General features: G+C 34.8%; 1 protein-coding gene across 8 annotated transcripts in view; it reads left to right on the top strand.

Annotated features, from left to right (window-relative positions):
- HEATR5A (HEAT repeat containing 5A) overlaps positions 1 to 13,522 on the top strand; it is a 70,121-nt gene that overhangs the window by 12,691 nt on the left and 43,908 nt on the right. For 7 of the 8 annotated variants that reach the window (XM_030948853.1, XM_030948857.1, XM_030948856.1 and 4 more), the window contains exons 2-8: positions 1,861 to 1,944; positions 3,428 to 3,675; positions 4,694 to 4,905; positions 7,701 to 7,809; positions 8,326 to 8,475; positions 8,738 to 8,909; positions 10,903 to 11,063. In XM_030948853.1, coding sequence (XP_030804713.1) covers positions 3,550 to 3,675; positions 4,694 to 4,905; positions 7,701 to 7,809; positions 8,326 to 8,475; positions 8,738 to 8,909; positions 10,903 to 11,063 — 930 coding nt within the window. In that variant the 5' untranslated portion in view covers positions 1,861 to 1,944; positions 3,428 to 3,549. Of the gene's footprint in view, positions 1 to 1,860; positions 1,945 to 3,427; positions 3,676 to 4,693; positions 4,906 to 7,700; positions 7,810 to 8,325; positions 8,476 to 8,737; positions 8,910 to 10,902; positions 11,064 to 13,522 lie in introns of those variants that run through there. The other variant, XM_030948858.1, reaches the window with a different exon arrangement.

The raw sequence follows: 13,522 nt of genomic DNA, 5'->3' as shown, positions 1-13,522 counted from the left end.
ATTTCTTTTTCATATTGAGAAGCATCAAAATTATATCGCTGGGGGTAAAGCACTATCAAATAATTCAGCATTTCTAAACACGGGTTTCTTGTAAATAGAGGCTCATCTTTACGTGCTTAGTTTGTGCTTGCATTGATGTACTGGGGCTGAGGATGGCCAAGCAGCTCCAGTTGCTGACTTTCCTGGTGCTTGACCAGCCCAGAGCTTGGATGTGCCACACCTCCAGTTAGAGCAGTGTCCCACCCTGTCTGGACACTGTGGCTTTGGGTTTGATGTTTTCTTCTCCTTAGAAATTGCCTGGAAACATGTTGTATACATAACAAGGACACAGTTATTAACCCAGTGCAGCTCGTTCCCAAGTTCTGTGCTTGTGTTCAGCTTTGCGCTGTGAGCACTTTGCCTTTTGCTCTGTTCTCTGCAAAACCAGTGTGCTGCAGGAGAACTTAATGCCCTACATTCTTGCCCTGCTTCTCCCAAGTTTGTATGCATGTGCCCTTCTTTTATCATTACTTTTGAAACTTCATAAGTGTCCCTGGTGTGCAGGCTTACAGCTTATTGAAGGGAATAAGTGTTTGAAATAAGTTTTTTGCATAGGGTGGGGAGTATGCTGCTTTCTATACAGGTTCATGGAATTGAGGTTTGCTTGTTGATTAGCAGTGGAAAGATCAGATCTGTGATTTTAATTTTTTTTTTCCTGCATGGACAGTTCTGATTCTACAAAACTAATCCTTGCATAGTAAGCAGACAGCCTTTTAATTCAGTCCTAATAGTCTTTTTTGAGAAACAGTAGTGTTTCTGGTCATGTTAGCAGGTGTTCATTATAGAGATCAGCAACTGCACCAGAACATTTGTTTCTTTCTTTAATTTAGGCTAAAAATAAATAAATTTATATTGGTTTTGTAAATGTGTGCTTAAACAATTGGAGTGTTTCATTTAGAAACAAGTTATTATTGTAACTTGAGATGGTGTTGCTTAGGGCTTTCTCCAGTCAAGTGTTAGAAACCCCTGAGCTTTCTGCAGTGTCTCAACACTGGTCCCCATGGCCGATAATCCTTACAGTAAGTGAATTTTTTTTTTCTATCAAGAGGGAAGCTTCTTGGTATTAATTATGAAGTAAACAGTCTGTCTTCACCCTCTTGGTCACCTACCCTTTTGAAGGCTGTGAGGTCATCTTGAACCTTTTCTTCAGCAGGCTGAACACTGGTTCACCTGGCAAAAAGAAGTTTGGATTACTCTGATATCTACATGTGCTTTTTATTTGTTTTCAGCATTAGTCTTTTGAAGAGTGATTGAAAAGTGAATGCTTTTAAAATAACATGCAACTTGTATTTTATGTTCTACCAGAATAAGTTCAAGTTGAATGAGTTTTGAAAGGAAATGTTTTTGCCTGTGAATTCTAATATTAAAATTATATCTGGAGGCTAGGAGAATGGGTTGATAATCCTCATGTCATGTATTGATAGTATTGTACATGAATTTTTCAGAACAGTTGCATCACCTTTGCCAGTTCTGATGGTTGTTGGATAGTCTTTCTAGAAAATTATTGTGGTTCTAATGCTGTTTGAACTTACTTTTTACTGGTTTAGCATTAAACTGAGTTAAAAAAAACAGAAATGAGAAAGGTGATTTCAGTAGTTAAATTACCCCAGTTGTGTGGTGTATATGGTGGGTCTGTTGAATTTAAATGTAGTATATAAAGAGCTAATAATATTCATGGAGGTCCAGTCTTTTTTGATGAGCTATTACTTAATAAACATTGCTGGTATTCTAAGGCTTTGGAATTCTTATTTTCTGTAGAAACATTTGTATCTTATATGCTTTCATTCCTAACATTGATCTTTTTATTAATTATTTTCCTAGAAAACTGAGTTCTTAACATCCTTTATACAAAAGCCTGGAGCAGCAGAGAGACAGTTTTTACAATGAGGAGAAATTATCTGCTAGGTGAGTGAAGTGCCAGTGTCTGACAACAAACTCTGCTCTTTTCAGTTAGGAAAAACAACTGTGAGTTGTAATCCTGAGATGGGTATGTAAATTGAGCAAGTTGCTGTGGTTGTAGGTGGTTTTGATATGGTAGACATTTAAACAGACTTTGGGTGAGGGGAAAAAAGGAGCATTTGTGACTTACACATGTCATTTCCATGCTAAGCAGTGATGAAACTCTACACTTAATCCTACTTTTTTTTTTGTATGTTTCAAAATGCGAGGATAGAGCTGAATTCTGTGAGTGTTGTAGGAGTGATATAACTGATAAATTGTGAACTTCTATGTACCTAGGCAGAAAAAATATGTCGAGGTATAATGTGCTATATATATTTAGATCTGCTTGCCATTTTATAGTGTGGCGCCTTGTCAAGCTGCTTGTTATTTCAGGTAGATTTGAAGTGACAGTTCATGATGATAAATTAAATGTGAATAATTTTTTTTTTTTGTGAGTACATTTTACATAATGTACTCACATTGTGAGTGGTAAAGGTAACCTTCTGCTCTGTGTTTGATGACAACATGAGTACTGAATTATTTACCAATGCTTTGTATTGCCTACCTACTACTTGAGGGATCACTTTACACTATAATATTGTTACTGCATAGGAAAAGCTGTATTCAGCAGTCTTAGTGACCTCTGAAAAGGATAACTTGCTTGAGAGTTTAAAAGATGGTTGAAATTTTACCAGAATCTCCCTGTTTTTATTTGTGAAGCCTACAGAATATTCTATTTTATATTTTGAGGCTACATGGCATTTAGATATTGGGGGGAAGATATCATTAGAAGTATTTTCCATCTTGGTTTGCTTATCAACAGTGTGTAAGTTCTCAAAATAGTCTGAGAGACAAAAGTAAAACATAGCTTCTTTAGAAATTTGAGTTATGAAACAATCTTTTCAAGTTTCAGTTTGGGTTTTTTTTCCAGAAGAGATTATTAGAGGTTTGCCCAGCAATGAAATTCTGGGGGCTTTTTATGCCTTGCTTGGCATAAAAGTGAGAATTTTGAGAATACCAAAAGTGTTTGAATAATATGTCGGCATTTATATTTGTGAATATAATTCCCAGAAGTTTGTTAGTTGTTGGTTGCGGCTTTTGCTGCACTTTGTTCTTGAACCAAATCATTATGTTTGAGGTCAGTTGGTCATTACTTTCAGATATATGATTAAGGACTGGAAAATCTCACTTCATGCAAAACAAGGTGAAGGAAAATCAGTCCTGATATATTCAGGTGTGTATTTAACTTCAACTTGCATATTACATCAAGACCGTTATCTCATTTTCAAAAACACTTGGTATTACTAAGGACATCTAAATAAAACTACTATAGTTTCCTTTCTATGTTAGGCTTTCCTTTGAAATTTTAATTTTAGTAAGTCTAGCATTAATGTATTATATGTGTTTGTTGACTTTTTATTAACTCTTTTTTTCTTTTTCTGTTTAGGTGTTCAAACTTCTGATTTGCCAGATATTAATGAGGAAGAAAACTGATTAATGTAGTTTTGGTAGTTCGTTGGAATTTTTTTCATTCCGCACTGTTAGAAGATTTGAGAAAAAGTTCAAGGAATGGAGTTAGCTCACAGTTTACTGCTTAATGAAGAAGCATATAACCAGCTTGGTGAATTTCAAAAAGCAGAGTTCATTTTTGAATGGTTACAGTTTTTGGAAAAACTTTTACCAGTGACTAGCAGAGTAAGTGTAATAAGACTTGAGAAGAAAAACCCATCTTTTTATTATTTTGTTTAAAATCAAAGAGCAGCCTGCAATGTTATTTCTCTCATGTATTGTATGTACAAGGAGTAAAAATATATTCAGTGTTAGCGGGAGCTTTCTAAATGTTATAAGTTCTTGGTCACAGCCCTTTTAGCGACAGAGCCACTTGTCCAGTGAAAGGAATTTTAATTGTTTTTAACTCCTATTACTACTGCAAGATTTTGCAGACCCAATATGAAGAATGTCAGTAATACTTCCACCTAGTTTTGCACAATTATTTGATTCTTCTCTACCAAGCAGGAATGTAACATCTTTCTCTTTGTTTTTTGGGTTTTTTTAAAATTTTCTTAGTTAAATGATAGAAGATCTATTTCCAGCCAACTCTCCAATTGTTTGATTCACTGTTTAGTATATATTGAGTCGGCTATGTAGACATGTAAGAATAAACCAACTAACATAATGCTATTTAAGTGTTGTTATTTGTGATGAAAATACATAAATGAAAAACACTGCCAGGTTCTTTTTTTTTAAGAGTATTAAAAATGTATATAAGACTGGATAATTGTTTTAAGGAAGTCCTTTCTTTTCTAATGCTCAAATTCTTGAAACTCAGCTTCTTCTTTAAAGTTCTTTGCTATTAAACTTACTATATATCTATGAATTCTTTTATTTTAAAGCAGGCATTAAAAAAAGAAAGAAAAGGCAGCTTTGTTGGTGAAAGATTTAAGCATGGACATGCCACAGGGAAAATACACTTGAAACGCTACTAGCAATAATTATGCTCTGAAAAAAGTGTTGGGTTTTTAAGAAGAATAAAATAGTTGCATACTTGTAATGTCTTTTTTTAAGTATAAAAATGCAATAAAATGTTCATTTGTAGTTCAGAATGTCATTATCAGAATGGTAATAATGAAAAGTAAAGATAATTTGAATTAATCATCTGTAACTAACTTTTAAATTTAACTGAATTTTAACTGGTTACTGATTTTATTTCCAGGCTGACATAAGGGAAAACCAGAAGAAACTGGTTGAACAATTGACTTCTTTATTAAACAATTCACCAGGACCTCCTACTAGACGGCTTCTTGCCAAGAATTTAGCTGTACTTTATAGCACTGGAGACACTTTTTCTGTTTACCAAACAATTGACAAATGCAATGAACTCATTCGGAGTAAAGATGACTCACCAAGTTATCTGCCTACAAAACTGTAAGTGTGTTTTTACCCTCAAGCTTCAGATCCAGTAGTAATGAGACTGGTTTAAGGGGTGAGATGCATCTGTGTTCACTGCCACAAAATATGTGATAAAACAAAGATTGTGCTGGTAGTCCATGTTGTCTATGTATCAGGAACCAAAAGAGTAGAAGACACCTGGTGGTCTTCAGCCAGACAAATGAAAATCAGGCCAGGGAGAATACCAACAATGGATAACAGAGTTATGAGATGACAGGTGCTTCAAAAACAAGGAAAAGGTAATAATAGTGCTGAGAAGAGCAGTAAAACAGACAAGCACAACTGCCGGTATAAAAGACAGTTGCTGAATACATTTCTTAATTCAGGTGGGAAACTGGATATAGTTAAAAACATCTGAGATGTTCGTAACTAAATACTGAAAGCCTAACCAACGGAGTAGAGAAACATGAACGGCTACTTCTGAATGTGAAGCCAAGTCTTTATGTGCAGAAATGTTATGAATAACCTTCATTCCCAAAATTATGCACATCTCTCACTACAGTGAGGCAAATTAAAGATGAAGGTAATAAAGATGAGATAGAAGGTAGTAAAGATAGATGAGCATTCTTTTGCATTAATGATATGGTATTGAAAGCAGAGCAGGATCTCTCTTCCTCCTTTAGTTTGGATGCTAAACCTGTTTCTGACAACACAAGTAAGGATTCCTGAAAATAGATTTTGCAAGGAGTAAGTTGTATTTTCTTATACCTTTTTTTTGTTTGTTTCCTCCTTGTTCCAGTTGATCTCTTGTACAGTCTTTTGAGTTAGGAATAAGTTTGCTGTAAAGGATCTTAGTCTTGCAAAGTAAATTACTGCTATACTACATTCTTAACAATTATGTGCATTAACATTGGCGTTAAATTGTGGTGTGGAGCAGAGCTCTGCAGGTCTTCCCACTTCAGCTGTGATGCACCACACTGGATAAAGTGGGTGATGTCAGTACAGCAAGGAGGGATAGGGGAGGCCGTTGGCAGTAAAACAGAAATGGGAGATGATCAAAGCCAGAATGCTGAGTAGTAGCTGGGGGAGAGGGAGAGAGGTGGCAGTGTACACCACCTGTTCCTGGGTATGTAAGCAGTGGTAAGAAGAGGAAGAAAGAGATGGAGAAAAAGGTAATTGTAAAATGTGATTTTCTTCAATAAAGCTTTGGTAAAGGGATTTCTGGTAGAACTGACACGGGGACAACAGGCTACAGAAAATAATTGGAACTACAGAACTGTGTGTTGAGTAAAATCTTTCATCCTAGGTTGCAAATATACTAAATACTTGGTGTTCAGTGTAGAAAAACTGCTTTTTTGTTTTGTTTTGACCTTGATTAAAGTGTTGTCTTTGCCATCTGTCCACATTTAGCATGCATGCCCATGTTGTCTCGTAGCAACACTTCACCGTCAGTGTTCACAATATGTTGATACACCTGGGAACTCCTTTAAATAGAGATTCCAGTGAATTAGTCTTTTATCTCATAGATTATCACTTTTCTTCTTTCCTATATGTGGAAGATGAAAATGTTTTAGGCAAGCATTTTAAACAAAACCTTAGTTAGGTGCTCACCTGCTACTAAAACTCAGCATGATGTGAGTGCTCTACCAAATCAGATAAACAGGTCATGCAGCATGAATGCAGCTTATTACTTTATTAAGGAGACTACGTGTGACCATCAGATGCTCAATTTGGAAGGGAAATTGGAAAATTGTAATTTCATTCCCAGGCATACCATGAACAAAATTTAAATCCAAATTGTTGGTGTGTACTGAGTTGGATAAAAGCAATAACAAAACCAGGCTTTTAATGAAAGTAATATTGTAGTATAATAAGAGATAAAGGATACTAGGTTTGTTTTTCTTACTGTGCATTTAGGGAATTACTGTAAATATTAAATATTTTTTTAAAATTAAGAATGTATTCAGTATGAGAATTTAAAATTATGTATGAGGAACTTGAATTCAGTTGGGGAACAAGCAAAATGTTTGTTGAAGGGGATGCTCAGCAATGTCCACATATTTAAGTAGGTCTGGAAAAGAGCTGAAAGCTGGTTAAGCATATAATTCTTTTTCTCTTTGTATTCAAGAAATTAATTGGTTTATAGATCTGTTCTAGATCTGTCAATACAAAACCAAAGCGTTTTCATTAACTAATTATTCAAAGGATTAGGCACCTCTTTCTTTTTTTTTTTTCTCAATATTAGCATTTTTGCCTTTGCTAAAGGAAAGGCCAGTGAGCACACAGAATCTGTTTGTCAGATATTTCTCCTGAATGTTAAATTCAGAATCTGTCTACAATGAAAGGGATGTGGGTTTATAGTTTTGTTTCCTTCAAGGTATTTCTTTATTACATACTGTGATACATAAATGACAGAATTGTAATTACTAGACCATTTGCAGTCTGGTGTCAACCATCAAGTTGTAAATAAACCTGTCCCTGACTACTTCTGGCAGCATCTGCTGCAGCATGACACAGAGCATGCTTAGTAAGAAATTAAGGTTTAAAGGTAGATGTGAGAATTATTCCTCTTGTAAAATGTACTGGAAGATTCTATTACCTGAATTCTTGTATTATCCCAGTTACTTTAGCAGCCCTTGTATCTGCATTTCTTCTAGAGGGTATGTGCCACATACAGACCATTTTTTTCCCTTTTGATGATCCACTTACATTTTTGGGACATCCTGTTTAGTTATTTTGCTGTTTGCACATTGATTACTTCAGTCATCTTAATCCCTTTCATCTCTTAGTGCATCCATTTTCACGCGTCTTTGGATTTGCTTTTGTTTTAGTGCTGCGGTGGTATGCTTGGGCTATTTATACAAAAAATTGGGAAGAATTTTGGGAAACAGTTTTACTGACACCGTTGGGAATGTGCTTAAAGCAATGAAGAATGCAGAGGTATTGGAACAGCATGTTTAAAAAATGAATGGAAAAATAAAAGGATTTTTAGTGCTGGTAGCTGGACCAATGAATAAGAGAAAATGCATGATACCAAAACACAAAAAAAATTTGTGAAAAGTCAGATAAAAATCAGTGCCTAAATTCTAAAGAAGTACTAGAGTTAATGGATTATGACTATAAAAGGATGGATCACAGCTTTTCTTTATCTGATTTCATGAAAGTATTGATAAATTAGAAAATTTAATTGCATTATTAATGAGAACATTTTTTCTATAGCTTGTACTTTTTGTTTTGGGCTTTATACTTGTAATTATTGCTTTTCATTAGAACATAGAATTACTATTTTCATTTGCTTATAGAATTTTGGGGTGAGTCATCTGCTTGAAGTTATTTCAGTATAAATAGATCTCTAAAAGACTCAGCCATTTCTTACCTATTTCAGTAGTTGGTATTTTGAATTTCCAAGGAACTTAGGGTTACAAAACTTTAACATTTGTCTTTTTCATTTTTCAGTCTCAAGGTCGTTATGAAATCATGCTTAGTTTGCAAAATATATTAAATGGTTTAGGAGCTGCTGCTATCCCCTGTCACAGAGATATTTACAAAGCTGCCCGATCATGTTTGACAGATCGATCCATGGCTGTCCGCTGTGCTGCTGCTAAGGTAAACTGCTCCAATAGCTGTTGAAAGTAGCTCCCTAAAACATAAAATTCTGTTTTAATGATCAATGAACACAGAAGTATAAATATTCTTTGCTTATGTGTGTTCCTTTGATATTAACTCGGCAGAAAAAATAAAAGTAATTTTAGTATGAAGCAAGGTGTTTATTTTGTTAGGGAGAACTCAGTGTATTGTGTAGCAAACTAAAATTTTTACTGAGTGCTTTTCTATGTCAAAACACTTTTATTTCCCTTTTTTTGTCTAGTGTCTTCTTGAACTTCAAAATGAAGCAGTATTTATGTGGAGTACGGACCTGGATAGTGTTGTTACCTTGTGTTTTAAATCCTTTGAAGGTTCCAATTATGATGTACGATTAGCAGTTTCAAAACTTCTAGGCACAATATTGGCTAGAGCTCTAACATCTAAGCAGATAACAGGTAAAACATGTGCTTTCTTTGCTGATTCCACATCTGTAAAATTTTGTCAGATTATAAGAAACTCTCAAGTTCTGTTGAAGCCTGAAGTAAAATCACATTGTAAGCTTCTTTTGACTGTTCATATCTCTAGTTTGGTCTTTTTTCTAACTTTTTTCTTGTGAAGTGCTGGTTTTTGGTTGTGTCTGTCTATCTATCTATCTATCTATCTATCTATCTATCTATCTATCTATCTATCTATCTATAATAATGAACAATGGAAAGTAGTTAGTAAAACTTTTTCTCCACTATGAGATTGCTGTTGTATGGAGAAAAATTAGTAACTTCAGGAATTGAAAAGCGAGATTAATTTAAGCAGTTTAGAAATAACTAAGATTTGAGGCAGTCTCTCTGTCAGACTAAGAAGTTAAGGATACCTTCAAGCTGTTTTTCTGCAGTAGTCGATGCAACATCTGGATTGTCAGTGGATAGCAGTGTAAGTATGGTCAGAAGCAGAAATTAGCAGGCAGTTTTGTTCACACAACAGGTGTGTAGCAGTACTTGAGTTGACTGAAGCATCCTGGCACCAAGTTACCATCTCCAATACTTTGTGTGTTCAGACTGAGTGGTTTTAGTCTTAGAAGCCCCAAGGTAAACGTCTAATCTAAGCAGTATATAACAGGATGCAGAATAAGTTTGATTCAGACTGATTGTTCTGCTTTTAATGACAGCAGAGAAGACCTTCAGTGCAACAACGAGCAAATGACAAAATGACATGCCTTTCAGCCCAACTTACTGTCTCTCAAAATCCTTGAGGCTGTGTATTTGTATTGTAGACTCTGAAGCCTTGGTTTACAAAGTATTTCCCCCAGAAATTTTTGGAGAGAACTACTGTGTTACAGGAAAAAAACCAGCACTTTTCTCAATAAAATAAAAAAATATTCTGACCTCTTTATAGACTCATTAGTTTCCTTTAATCTATGTAAGCAATGTACTTGTTATTTCTAAGGCTCTAAGATAAGGTTATGTAAGAAGCTTATAAATTATTTGGTTGGCTATTTCAAGGAGTTTTGTCCTTATTTTAGTTATTTTTAGTTAAAAAGAAGTTAGAGCTAAGTGGGGCAGAAGCTAGATGGGGACTAGAAGGGGCTGGGGGAGAGGTGGAGGAGCAGTACATAAAGAAATTTGTACTCCTGAAATTTGTGCATTGCATCTGATAACCTGCTGATATTGAGGGGGTTCTGTTAAATTTTTTTTCTGGACATCTTTATCTCCAATCCTCTCATTCCTTTTCTCATTTGAAATCTTGAAAGAGAATGAAAAATGCAGTGAAAATATCAGGACAGTTTGCATAGTGTGCTGTCATTGTGCTAAGTTTACACGTACGTGTCCCAGCATGGATTTTAAATGAGGTTTCTACAAGAAATAAAGCACTGGAATCGGAATTTGGGATGGATAATTTTCCTAAACACTTGCAAGCATATTTTATTTTTCTCACTCTTTTAGAGGACTATCTTAATGCTAAGGTGACTTGATATTTTTTCTAAGAGGACCTGTAGCTGTGTCTTTATCTGGCTAAGTTAGTAGAGGGGGATCTGTCCTGTCTGAGGTTTGGAATAGAGGTTGTGTTTGCTGGTAAGCTGTAATATGTAAGAACCAGGACTTCCATGAAGCTGTGGGTGGTAGGAGTAGACCTTACAGACCTTTTTTGCAGAAGGAGCATAGGTGGTAAATACTGAGGGTGGGTAAATGTAAATATGCATATTAAGTAATGGCTTCAACTACTTAAAGGTAGTTAAAGAAGAAAAACTTGAGAAATACTTCGTTTTGCTGGAGCATTGAGAGCTAAAATGTCCTAGTTTCTGTTGTGAAGTTATGCTCAAACAGTATTTGGATTTGATTGTGCTACTGAGTTTGTGCAAATTATTTTTACTAAAATTAAGAGAGTTGAAACTCTACTTGTGAAATATAGCAAGGTTTTTGAACTATTCCTCTAAAGATGTACATCTGTTCTTAGCCTCCACCAAGCATAACTTCCGCAGAGTCTCTTTGGAAGATGTGATGGAGCTATTGGGAACTGGATTTCTGCGTGGAAGTTGTGGATTTCTGCGAGCCAGTGGTGATATGTTGAAAGGGACCAGTTCAGTCAGCAGAGATGTTAGAGTTGGAGTCACCCAGGTTTGGATTACGTCAGTTATGATTTTCTGAGATTGCCAAACATTTGTATAATTGCTTTGCTCTGTATATATCTCTTCTTTCGTCCTTTTTTTGTATTTGTAATGAAATGTATACATTTCAAAATAAGGATTTACATCTTGAGTCACGCTAGAAAGAAAAGAAAGACTTCTGATGTTGCATATTGTTTACCCAAGAGTCTGACATTTTAAAAATTAAATATGTACTACTTGTGAAAGCTTCACATGATATGAATTTCAAATGAGTGATATAAATAATTTTTTTAAATTTAAAACTTATTTCCTTAAATTTGAAAATTAAAGGGAGAAGTTACAAGAAATGTTTGAACTTGAAATAGTTTCCTTCTGTACAGGGAATTCCAAGTCTAGTTCTGAAAGGTTGCTTCTGCTTTGAATAAGTGCATGAAAAATAAGGAAAAGAATTTAGTGGAAAAAAACCAGCATCTGTTTTGCTATGTACCAGGATGCTCAAAGCATAGAATCTTATAAAGTGAACAGGACCGAAGCCAGGCCATGTAGTGCCTGCTGGTAAAAGCAGTACAAATTTTTCAGATAATATCAGGTTGGCTTCATTCTGTAAATATTGTCTTAAATGTAAACATGCTGAATTGTAGATATTAAAATGTGAAACTTGTGACTCAAGACTAAAGGTCATGATGAACATTTATGTACAAGTAGCTGTGATTATTTTAGTATGTTACAGTCCCACAGCTATATGAAAACCACCTTTGCCAGTAAGGCAGTTTGTCAGTACATTTCAACTTCTGTGGAAAAGATCTTTAAATTAGCTTGCATTACTGATACAAGCTGCCAGATTTTGCAGTGAAACAGCTAGAAGGTACTACAAATTGTCTTCTATGCTCAGGTCGTGCTGAGTGGAAGCATGAAATTTTGGCAGAGAGAAAAGCTAGGGAACAATAATACCTTGACAGCTATTTGCCTAGAAAATGCATGCCAGAGATTTCCAGGGTGTTCTATATACATGGTAGTTTTATTAGTTTTCCAGGTATATATCAGATATCTCGGTTGAATGTTTTGACTATTTGTACTGGTTTTTGGAAATTGTCTCCTTTTTCATGTGTATCTATGTTAACACAGTAGTACCTGTGCTAGATGGTACACTCAAACTGTACCAGAACAGTTTAAATAGTGCAATGTTTCTACAAAAAATGCTTGAAAAATTGTGAATTATTCAGTGCTTGTGAATAGAAAACACTTGCAGTTAAAAAATGTATTAATTAGTGAGTTGCAGCTTATTATGAATTTAAAAATAAGAAAGGCTCTGAAGATGACTTCTTACATACAGATTTTAGATTTGTTCAAGCCAAGTTCAAGACAGAGTTTAAAATGTAGCCATGGCAATATCATTCTTCACAAGTCTTTATCCTGTTAAATTCCTCAGGTTTCAAATCTGTAAAACCAGGGTAATGTACTGATGCATTATGAAGCCTAAGTAGTATTTGTCAAGAACAATAAGCTGCTAACAGGATCTAATAGTATAATTATTTGGTCTACAATAGTTCCCTTTCTTTTACATGAGTAATTTTGTTGTGAATATTAGACACAAGACAAGGTATGTATGAGGTAAATACAGAAATTGATTGATATAAGCAGTAGTTGAAAATAGATTGATATAAGCTGTAGCAGAAAGTTCCTTTCTTATGAGGAATTTTGTGTGCTCATTTGCATATTCTCTTTTTTTGTATTCTGTTTTCTTGATCTATTCATTAAAAACATCCAACATATGCACATAGAAGGCCAATTGTGGGGGAGCTTATTATGTGGTGAAATAAATGGTCTTGTGGTGATTAGGTTTGTAAAGTGATTCTGCATTCTTTCTCTTTGTGGTGACAGTCTTTTTCTGGTACCTCCATTGCAAGGCAAACTATTAAAATTCATTGGGTTGAAGAACAGTGCTTGGGGGCTGCAAATATTCCCTGATTCAGACCTTTAATAACCAGATTTTCTCTGGGTTATGGGTTATAGTTTTGTAACATGGTAGTTCTCAAAATGCATTCATACATTAAATTTGGGGTTCATGTGCAGAATGTTAAATAGCTGGAAGCTGTTGTTCAGTGAGAACAAACACAATGTTTTACATAACAAGTGCCTGTGCAGGGTAAACTGCCATTTCTCACACTCTGGAATGAGATGACATGGGCAAGCAGCTTAAAATAACTTACAGTCAAAGCAGGCTGCAATATTACTAGTGCAGAATCACAGAATACACTGACTTGGAAGGGACCCATAACAATTTTGATAGTAATTTAAATTATTTTTAGAAATTAAAATAATACATAAATAAAAAAATTGCAGATACCTAAAAGTGAGAACGTATGTTATTTATGGATGCATAAATTTATAAATCATTTCAGTTTAGTGTTCTAGTTGTGGCAATGTGAAGATTTGAAAAATAAGCATGTAGGATAGTTAGCAGTGAAT

This window comes from Camarhynchus parvulus, chromosome 5 (assembly GCF_901933205.1).
Source record: "Camarhynchus parvulus chromosome 5, STF_HiC, whole genome shotgun sequence".
Taxonomy (NCBI): domain Eukaryota; kingdom Metazoa; phylum Chordata; class Aves; order Passeriformes; family Thraupidae; genus Camarhynchus; species Camarhynchus parvulus.
This window is presented reverse-complemented; position numbering and strand designations above follow the sequence as displayed.